The following is an 11,369-nucleotide window of genomic DNA, read 5'->3' on the forward strand; positions in this document are numbered from 1 at the left end:
TCGCTGAAATTATATTGAGATACTATAATTTTTTTATTAATATAATATTAACCAGTACAAGAGTAATCATTAATTAATTAAATAAAATTTAAAACTATTACAATGTCTTCTCTGGTGAGTATTTCACCCGAATTTCCTACGTTCCAATGTAAATAACAAATTTTTTACTTTCAGTCGGTCGGGCGACTGGTCAAACAGCCTCAGTAACACTTACTAACAATTCCAAGGAGTATTCCATCCAATTCAAAGTTAAGACGACAATGCCAAAGAACTACTCCGTCCGTCCCAACGGAGGTTGTTTGGCTCCTCAAGAACAAATCAATATTTCTGGTATTTTCTAAGAGTAGAATAAAGCTAGTGACTTGGCAACCCTCCGACTCATCTGAGAACTCAACGAAACACCGATTTCTTATCCAAGCAGTCAGGGCTCTTCCAGAGGCCAAGATAAAGTGGGACGAAATATCTCCCAAGGATATTGTCTCCAAACAATTTCTAATTTCTTTCCCGGACGAGAATTTGTCCACAGCGGTTGAATCTGAACATCGTGAGTCAGTCGAGTTGAGGGAAAGATTGAAGGTTTCCAAGGCTGAATTGGAAAGGACAGTCGAAGAAAATGAAAGGGCGAGGGATGTGTTGAGCAAAGCGACCCTTCCTCAGTCCTCTCCTGTTTCATATGCTCTACTTCTCCTCCTGGCAATTGTCTCGTTTTTCCTTGGAGCTTATTTTTTCTAATATTCTTACATATCTTGTTTGGTTTTGATAATAATATGTTGCAATAGCGATCAGTGTGGTGACCTAGTGACCTAAATTCTCGTGAAGGTGACTTTTATGGTGAATTAAAAACGTCATTTTAATTACGCTTTGGGTTTAAATGAAGCGGCTAAGACGAAGTACATTGATGACTTTTTCATTGACAAACAGAAAATTATTATTATATAGCATTGTCGGAAAATCATAAATTTAATTAAGTTTTCCTTGTGCCACAGCCAGTATCCTCACACACATCGGTTTCCATGCCCCCTGTTCTTTGCTATAGTCCGTAATGAATCAAGATCGTCCCCACTTTTCAGTCTTTTGTTTACTCCTGTCAAGTCTTCGTTTAACGCGGTAGGTAGAGTGACTCTAGGTCTTCCACGGAAAGCTCCTTTGGATTGGGCAAAATAGTTTTCCATGGCGATGTTCGGCGGAGCGAGGTTGTCCAGTCTCAGTATGTGCCCAAAAAGTCTCCATCTAGATTCCAGGATGTCCATGGAGATCGGTCTCGAGTTAGATCTGTTGTATAAGGCCGAGTTAGATATTTTTCTTGGGAATTGTATGTTCATAATTCTTCTCAGTTGATTTCGATGAAATTGGTTCAAACTGTTCATATCAGTTTTGGTCATTCCCCATGTCGATCCGTTATACGTCAAGACAGGAACAATAAACGTGTTATATATCTTTAGTTTTGTCTTTGTATTCAGTTTCCTTAATCTCCAAATGTTCAAAAATTTGTTATACGCAGCGATCGATAATATCTTTCTATGGGTGATATTTTCAGAGTCACCCAGGAGTGATCCGACTTTTTATGCTTTCTTCAAGGCTCATCATTGGTGCGTTCAGCACAAACAAAAAATACTTTTTAGATATTCTGAATCTTCCGATCCATCCTTTCTGACTACCTAAAAAGTACTTGAAAACATAAACTATGCTTTATGAGAAGGGAAATATTATACACTCGTCTTCGGAAAAATGGTTTTCCCTTGCAAGTTTAGAATCACTTAATTGTAAAATTTTCCTTTCTTTCATTTATCTTGGTTATTTTTTGTTGAATAATATATCATTGTTTTATAATTTATCTCTACAATGAGAATGCAAATAAATCGACAATATTGGAACTGATGGAAATCCAACGTAAATATTTATGAAAAAATCGAAAAGAAGCCCTTGCACTCTATTTTGTTTTAAAGTTTAAAGAATACTAAAGTTGATGTTAATGAGCCTTGCGAGTGGCTAATCTACGGCAACAATTCCCCCCGGACTGAAGCACGCCTGTGCCTGCTGAAAAACCGAAACTTGTTTTTCAATAACGGAGAGAATAAACGCAGCCACTGCAACTTATCCAAAAAGACCGTTGATCACCTTGCCACCAAATTTGGGCAATGCTTAACGGCTCGTATCTTAGACGCCACAACGATGTGGTCAAATGCTTGCATCTGCATCTATGTCGCCAATATGGAATCAAAAAGTTTAAAAATTAAAAACTCATTCAGTCCAATCTGTTACCACCAACCTTTCATCTAACTTAATCGGTTGGAAATTAGAATCAAATAATTCTTGTTGCTCGTCTATCATAATTTATAAAAAAGCGTTACTTGCCAAATCATTTTTCTGTAAAATTACTGTTCGACTTCTGGATCTTCATTGATATTTGAAACATCTAAATATATTTTCTCTTGAATCCAACTATCGTCTCTGTTGTCATCAATTTTGCTTTTCTTTGCAATCTTTATCCCCAGCCGAAGAAGGAAAAAAAGTGATTCCAGACCGATTACCCCCGATGAATGCCTCGACGGCTATTGACGCAAAAATTTGATTTCTGGCCAAGGACGAATATTTTCTTGATTTTCTGAGGTCTGCGAGTTTTGCCGCCAGTAACTGACGAGATCGGATTGTTGGGAAAGAAAGTTTCGGAGCATGTCGCGTCCCAGATGAGGCATTTCCGGTGGTCGAAACGAAATGTTGTCATGCCATCTGGGCGCTTTCCATCTCCGCGATTCAACACGACTGGTTTCAACACATTAGGGTATCCCGTAGATGTCAGGGCACGGATTACCACATAATTAAGCCCAGAGTGGCGGGGGAAACGGCCAGCGCTACGACGGCAGGATACCGGGTGTAGTCCCAAGGTGTCAACCGTCTGACTACACCGGCATTGATGCTCACGGCAGATTTTCGATTCAAGGCGCAGGAAAAACTGCAATGCGTAGGCATTTGTTATCCAGTAACGTCCCGACTGGCGCCATTGGGATGGCTGTCAGCCGGGCTCCTGAATACTTTTGGGACCATGCAAGGAGACAGGCCAGGCGGTATCGATAGAAAAGTTTTGATTTATGACTAAAATAAATTTAAAAATTTTTAATTACAGTAAAGTATAAATTTAATTATAAATAATAATCAAATAATTAATAACCCAACATCGAAATAAAATTATTCTTTAATTATGGTGTAATAAAATGGTGCAAGTAAATAATCTTTGTCTCTCACAAACGAACAGGTAAAATCTCGCTCTAATTCTCCCAGATATCTTTGCGTAGCCACAAGCAAAGGGTACGGAGTGTTTAACTATGCGGCCAATAACCTACAACTCATTCACTCAGACAGCCAAAATGAACCCGTCAACGTTTCCCTCATTGCTTTCAACTCTGATGAAAATATTGTTTATTTTGTAACAAGCGAGAAGCCGAGAATCCTACATGTTTACGAACTCGACACTCAAAAGACATTAAAGGGAGTCACATTCACTGCTGAAATATCGGCCATTGATGTCGATAACAAAGTATATATTGTAATACATATATAGACTGTTATTATTAAAGTATCTTCCAGAATTCACGCTTTTCATTCCAGGGATTTCACTCCTCGAGGGAGTGTCATTTCTGACGTCGACCCCGACTCTTCTGCACAGGCAATCCGGAATGACATTGTGGTCTACCCGTGTTACGATCATGCTGGTTCCGTGGGGGCTAGGAAAATTGGGGGTGATAATTATTGCCCTTCGTTTCCGTGTTTTACAGAATCTATATCTGCTCTGGCTCTGTCGCGGCATCTCTACTATTTGGCTGTGGCTCCCCTTTCTGTTTAGTGCTTTCATTATTTGTAGGGAAAACTCATTCGCGTGTATAGTCTTAACGAACAAATGCTCATCTTCGAGTTTGTAAGAGGACTTTTGAGGTATTTTCGCACATAAATCAAAGACCCGCAAAAATCACTTGCCTCTTCTTTTTTAACTTTGACTTTTTGGTCGTTTCTTCCAACACTGATTCCGTGCACATATTTCCTCTTCTGTCCACCAGTGAGATTACCACTCCGAACACATGGTGGGATACAGCCACTAATTTGGGGAGATCCCTCATTCGTCTACTGCCTGGGGAGTACTCGCAAACTACCTCCCATCCCAGGAGTGTCTGCACTGTCAAAATACCTTGTGGTCCCGGATACCAGACCAATGTGTTGATGACTGGGTACTTTAGTGTGTTGACGCTAGGACTGTGGGGCATATGGTACTCCACGTGGTTTCTGCACTTGGATGGTTATATTCCTTCGAGTTCGAGCCGAGTTGGAGTTACCGTGAAGTATTTCGTACTTCATTTCTGTTCTCGATTGTACTTTATTAATAGAGGGGAAATCTTCTGGGGAGTAGATGATGATATTATCGATTGTGAGAGCGAATTGGATGAAGATCTTCCTCCCCGGTCTTTCTTTGCTTAAATAATGTATTTACTGTGTGATCAATAAAATATATTTTCTAATATTCACATTGACCGAAAATTATCTTAAAAATAATCTTTTAATCAACATTGTAAATATAACATTTTTTAATGATTCAAAACAATTATGTCACAAAGAAACCATCAGTCCTGGAAATAAGACCTCCTCTCCATACAAAAAATCATTCATATAAAAAACAACGCCGGACATCCCTTAAAATTATACAAAAGAATAACCCTCAAACAGAGAAAATGGTCTATCCGGTGAAGGAAAGTCATAAATAGACCGATCAATCACAAATTCAGTAAACTGAAATGCCAAATTCTACCAACCTTCAAAGCTCTGTAAAAGAAAAGAGAATTGCAAGTTGTTTTATACGTCGATAAAAAGGCATAAGCATTTCCCAAAATTCCGTGGCACAGGCCAGGCCCTTTCCTGAGTATTCCCCGTTCCCAAATAACGTCGCAGTACTCTTCGGCCGCCTTGATGTACTTTTCGTGTCCTGTGAGCTAACAAATGACTCATCTTCTCTAACTTGATAGGCAGCTAAGTATGTGTATATGTTTCCCGGAGCACCGTGGCACCATTGAACGAGTCTGTCTGACTGGGACCCCACAGAAGACGGAGAATTACCCGAAGGAAAGTTCATTGCCATCAACTGATTGACAGAAGAAACAATCACGGGGATTATCTCTGCCTCGAGTTTAGGACATAAGAGTCCACTCTGACATTAAAAACCACGATTTGACCAGGATTGCCTGAATGAGCACAGTTAGAATGCCCGAGACTCCGTGGGCAGCCCCCAAATATTGTTTATGCCACGAAAACATCAATTCAACAGGGCTATTACACTGTCGCGAATATTCCCGTCCTGTGAAGACGACGTGTCTTACAACTTTGTTTAAAATCGGAGAGATGGCCTCGGACGATGAATGAATGTGTTTGTTGAGGAGTAGCAGGGCGTAGAGATATCCTGCCCACCCGTATAGAACTTCCTGGTCTTGAAAAGTACTTTCCTCCACGTTTTCGGAGAAGGCAATTATGCTGATGTAGACTAAAATAAATACGAGGAAATTGCAGAATCGCGGAGAACCACATTTCCATAACAATTCTCGATTAGGGCTCTCAGTGTAAGTAATCCTGTCTGTCCACAGAGAAATGACTTTGTGTGCCGGATTGGTCTCGAATTTTCGAATTCAAACTTTGCTGATGACAGATATGCCGGATTGTTCGTTTTTACGAACATTTGGAAGTAAAGGAAGGCGATTCCTATTTTTTAAAAAGAAATTCCATGCCTCCTGTGCCAGAATATACTGAACCGTCTTCTTGTGACTTTTTCCTATTGGAGATCATAGGAATAATTGTATTAATGTAGTCACTTATTTTGCCTTTTAGATCATCAGACTAGTTAAATATTATTTTAGGTATACAAGTGGATATTTGTAGTGATTTTCCCAATTGAATTTAAAATCGGGGTAGGGATTAACATAGTACCGTTCCATTAGACGTTTTATTTAATAACATTTTATATTTTATTAATTAAAATGAAATTTAAATTAATAAAATAATTTACGGGAATCAATTTCAAAGATCAATTGCGTGAATTTTCTGAAATATCTGCATTTTCGGCATTTTTCATCGCCTTTTATCAAACGGCGTCCTGTCCGGATTTGTTTTAAGTGTTAATTTGTGATTATTTAATATGAATGTATAATTTATTTAAAAATTGTTTTAATTTCTTTAACGTGATTATGTTTTTTGAAAGAGCGACAGAATCCATTTTCAGGATATGTCCAAATATATATGGTCCCCGTCGAGTATTTTTGACCCCGCAATCAGATAACTTTCTTTGGTTGAGCCGTTTGCGTAGCTCTTTAGAGTCTTATTTCGTGATGCATGAAATGCACAAGTACCTTTTTTAAATATTTTTTATAAAAAAATTGTTAAATAAAACGAAAGAGAAAACTACACCTTTTTTATTTTGCTTTCAGAAATTTTCACTTTGGATTCAAAATTTTACGAGACGTTGGATCAGCCTCGCGAATTAATATACTATCATCAAATTTTAACTTTTCTATTTAGTTTACCCTAATTATGATCAACCAGCCTAAATGTTTAACATAAAGGTATCTATTTGTTTCTTCATGTCATAGTAAAGATTTGTTTTATAGTAATATTTGTAAAGATTCTATTCTTTTGAACTAGGCTGAGGTGATGAGCCAATAGTATTCAAAAATACTCGTTTAAATTTAAAAGGGATTTTTTCAAAAATACTCAGGTGGTTTATTTTTCAGGCAAAGTTGAATTCGACTATTTTCGAGGTCATTCGAGTTTTCAATATTTAATAAAATGAATCAATTCTAAATCTTCGTTTTTTTATTTTTGATGATTTTTTGAACACTTATTTTGAAGCTTTACGCACATTAAAACACCTTTTTTATATTACTATGGGTGTCGTAAAAAACCGGCCGGTTGGCTTATAGCTACCGGCCTCAAAAACTCAGAACCAAAAACTCAAACTCTAAGAAATGGCTCTCGTGCCGGGACATATAAGGAAAAAAATGTCCTTTTTCTTTTAAAAATTTACTTTTTCATTTTCAAATAGTTTTTGTTAATCTGAATTACTTGCATGATGAAATAATACTCCGATCTCTTTGATATTACTTTAGAAGCGCTGGAGTTCTAAGGCTCATTAAAGGAAAAAAACATTTGGCAACGATCGTAAAATTTATTTTTGGAAATTATGTCCAGCATTCTGGAGCATGTGTTTGAAGTTGCAGGAAAATTTTCTTGCTGTAAAATCGTTTTAACTTATTAAATTTTGCATTTTTAAATATAAAATGTTTTGAAATTTTTCAATAAGCTTGCGTGATCAATTACAAAAAGAAAGTATTATGTATATGAAAATAATAGCAATTCACATAACCATTTTGTTAACAATAAAATTGTAAACTGATATCAAAAAAGCAGCCGCAGCGAATTGGATGAAAATAATAGGAATATTTTAAAGTTAGAAACTGTTTAACTTATTGAAATAAAAGTTATTTTTAGCAAAAATTTTACAAAAATGTCCGGAACCTAGAGAAAAAAGTGAATTCTGTTAATTTAATACTTAAGAAATGCAGTCAGATGCAAAAAAAGAAAATGGTTATTTATTATTTCAAACAAAAGAGAAATTATCACTGCCATCAAAATATCATCAATTTATTGACATGGATTTGAAATATAAGACAAATTTTAGTATAATGCCGCTATTAACAATTCATGCTGGAGACGTGGCAGAAAACTCACCGATACAACATTCTCGCTACTTTCATTTAATGTCAGATGTATGGCGATGTCCTACTAATCATGGAAAAGAACAACACTGTTCAAAGATCTAAAAAAATACAAAGTTACAATTGAATGCTTTTAGAAACAAAACTGCATTATGGACTAGAAGGGAAACTATTGAGCTATTATTTCATCTCATTCGATAGCGAATGCAGACACTTTGGGCAAGGATTTATGATAAAGAAGGAATTGAGACCGATGATTCACCGTTTTTGGAGTATAAATGATCGGATTTGCGTACTTCAGATTAGCATGAACAAGCTTTACCCATCTAAAAGCTTGCTATCCATTGATTGAAAAAGACTCTATTGAGATAGACCTGTTCTACTCCTGTCTCTCTGAAGTTTATTCTGAACTTTTTCACTTGTTTATATGAATCAATTCTAACTGTAATCGCTGGTGACCTTATCGCTAAGTGGGAATAAAAAGAAGCCCGAATGAAACCTTTATAAAAAAACACGGAAGAGGAATAAGGAACGTTGCAGAAACATTGCTTGTCAGTTTTGGTCAGGCAAGCAGATTGTTCCTATGTAACACCGTATTTATACACTATGCAAGACATAAAACTACATAGACAGGATGTATAAAGAATTCGGGTGGAGAATTTATAAATATTTACAAACAGATTTATTACATAATCTGTTGAGCTGAAAACAAAACATTTTTCACCGACGCAAGATCATATGGAAAGTCAATTATCGACAGTGACCACAAAATGGTCATCGCCAGAATGTCATTGAATAAACATCTAATCAGGAACAAAACTAATACCAAAGGGGTACATGTTATTGACAGAAGGAGAAAATTCAACCTAAATAGAGTGTCATTGCAACAAACAGGGGATAATTACGGGAAATTCCTTGATACGTATCTGAGAAATATAGAAACAAATACACCAATCCTCAAACTCTAGAAGCAAATGCAAAAATTAATACGAGGACAGAAAACAAACAGCTCTTATACACATAATATAAAAGAAAGATTAATTTGGTGGCATACGCAGATGACGTAGATTTTATTCCTAATCGTGGAATAATATTTGTATAGTAAAAATATGTATGGGGATGTCCTACTGTCCCTAACTAGTATTTATTTACTTAGTTAATTTTTAAATTACACAAGTTTTTTTTTGATTGGTTAACCTAAAATACAATAAAATAGACTAATTTATTTGTTTTATTATAAACTGATATGAGTAACGAAGACAAAACCCAAGATCCAAATTCACCCGAATCAGTTTGCAATAAATTTTATTCATCTCTTCAAATATCCTTCACCAAAATTAAAAACCATGTCCCGTTAAGGTCTCGGAATTTACCTCAATCCCTGTTTCAAGAACCTCAAAAAATACACATGAACTGTACTGCCGAGAATCGGTACGCATTTCAGGAACGGAGAAGGGTCAATCCCCCTTCCAATTACTACTCGGATTACTACCACTCAGTTGGACCCTACAACCTCGACTTTTTTTTGCCCAATCAACTAGACTATTCTAAATATAGGTTAGGAAAGCTTAACTAGGTCAGACATGAAATTTCTAGTGACGATTGTGAATACAAAAATCAGATGAGATGGGCACAAGAAAATGAGAGATGCCTTCCATCCACATCTTCAAGTATTTTAATATTTATTAGAATTTTGATACGAGATACAATCAGTGCATGTGGCAACCATCTTTTTACCCAATGCAGGATGCCTATATTTCCCCCAATCCAAGTAACAATTTGATGGACAACTCGGTTATACCCTATCACGTTTATAATTGGAATAATTATACAAACGAAACCTGTCCAATAGGAATAGACACGAATTGTAAAAGTGTTATAAAATTCATTTGTAGTACAGACAACAAAACTTCAATTCGATGAAATAGAAAGACAGTTAAATGTTGAAAATTGTCTCTGACACAATTTAGGTGTCTAGTAATTATGTGGATCCTTTTATTGGAGACATGACTTAAGCACCAATAAAAATTTACTTTATTCATTTAATAATTTATTTATTTTATTCAAGTTTTTTCATTTTCAAATAAGCCAACCACCAAACTAATTTGAATTATCAGATTTTTTAGGGTATTTATTTTTTGATGACCTAATTATTATAAAAATCAGCATTTTTCGTTAGATCTGTCGAGGTTTTTATTCTACATGATGTTTATCAATAGGAAAATTTTAGAACTCGCGTTAGTGCGAGCTCTATTTAGTGGCGACGTATAAAATGGCCGTTCTTTGTTTTTATTATACAAATGTCGAAAAAATTAACATACTTAAAAACTTTTCGAATTTGAATGAATGAGACAAAATTAATTCCAACTGGAATTTAATTTAAGATCAACTTTTTTGGTTGTTGGTTGTTGTTGCTGTTTCTATTTTTATTATTTTTGTTATCATTTCATTATTCTATCATCTATAATCTATCCTGTCGTTATCATTCTATTAATCGTTCCTTTTCCTTTTTCTTTCGCTTTATTGCATCATTCTTACATGGCAACTTGTTCCTCTTGTAAATCATCCAATTCCCGCAAGAAGGGCCGCTTGTGCTCCTCTTGCGATCTGTACTTCCATCTATCCTGCGTCGGGCTCTCCAGGGCCAGCTCGGCCGTTATCCAATGCTGGAAGTGCCCGAGTTGCCTTGGTCTACCCAAACGCATATCCCCAATTCCGGGAGCCATTTTACCCCTTCTCAATTCCTCAAATCCTTATCTGCTTTCCGAAGCGAATCATTCATCCCAGTAAGGATTCCAAAATCGGCCAGACCCACTGTGGCCAAGTCCCTCGCAGCCTTGATCGACCAGGCGCTGGCTTCCAGCGCTCCTGACCCTTGGTTCAAGCTGTTCTCTTTCTTTCCCGTTTGCCTCAATTCTTCTCCTATGCGCTCATGCGCTGCTAATCACGTTTCTTCTGCCCAGCGGATTAAGGACCGTTGTACATCTTACGTCCACTCAGAGTTCAACTCTGATTGGCTGTCTGTCTCTCTTACGCCCCCTTGTAAGGAGGCACCTTCAAAACGGCCCGGTCTCGCAGAATTGCGCTTTTCCCGGGCAGTCCGAAGCAAACTCCTCCAGGGCGATATCTCTGGAGCAGTGCGCGCAATTCATCCAACTCCTCTGTGGCTCCTCGGTGTGATGCTGTCCTGAATCAACTCCGCAGCAAACACCCCCAAGCTCCACCGACCTCCGTGCAACACCGACGTTAGTTTCGGCTCCGTCCAACCCGATAACCTCGTCTGAGGTTTCGGCCGCTCTCGGGTCTTTTGCGCCCAGTAGCAGCGGCGGGATAGACGGTGTAAAGCCCATCCACCTACGCGCTACCTACTCCAGCCCATTGACCCACGAATCCGAAAAAGACCTGCTATCTTCTGTCACTCGTCTTTGTTCGCACATTGTCTCGGGCGAGATTCCAACCGTCGCCAGAGATCTTCTTTTCTCTGCTGGCCTCATTGCCCTGTCGAAAGCCGATGGCGGCGTGAGGCCCATTGCGGTCGGTAACGTTTTCAGGAGACTCTCGGCCAAGATAATGTCCCGCAGGGTGGTTCCCCCCCTGAGTCTGGAGTTTCTCCCTTTCCAGTAC

At 37.6% G+C, this 11,369-nt stretch overlaps 1 protein-coding gene across 1 annotated transcript; it reads right to left on the bottom strand.

Annotated features, from left to right (window-relative positions):
• Positions 1–4,626: 4,626 nt before the first annotated feature.
• LOC118761789 lies at positions 4,627–10,471 on the bottom strand. The gene is made up of 4 exons (XM_036499944.1): positions 10,284–10,471; positions 9,483–9,654; positions 5,226–5,648; positions 4,627–4,976 (listed from the first exon to the last, which is right to left on the bottom strand). The coding sequence occupies exons 1-4, from the start codon at positions 10,469–10,471 to the stop codon at positions 4,761–4,763; spliced, it is 999 nt and encodes a 332-aa protein (XP_036355837.1). The 3' UTR covers positions 4,627–4,760.
• Positions 10,472–11,369: the final 898 nt, after the last annotated feature.

This window comes from Octopus sinensis, unplaced genomic scaffold (assembly GCF_006345805.1).
Source record: "Octopus sinensis unplaced genomic scaffold, ASM634580v1 Contig17383, whole genome shotgun sequence".
Classification (NCBI taxonomy): Eukaryota; Metazoa; Mollusca; class Cephalopoda; order Octopoda; family Octopodidae; genus Octopus; species Octopus sinensis.

Bases quoted from the DNA above. Each gene is read 5' to 3' on its own strand.
- LOC118761789 (XM_036499944.1), bottom strand. From the start codon at position 10,471: ATGGCTCCCGGAATTGGGGATATGCGTTTGGGTAGACCAAGGCAACTC. The intron at 9,655-10,283 runs GTAAGAATGATG...ATCGAATTGAAG, and splicing joins CAAGAGGAACAAGTTGCCAT to TTTTGTTGTCTGTACTACAA. The intron at 5,649-9,482 runs GTAAAAAGATGG...CGAAAATTCGAG, and splicing joins ATATAGGCATCCTGCATTGG to ACCAATCCGGCACACAAAGT.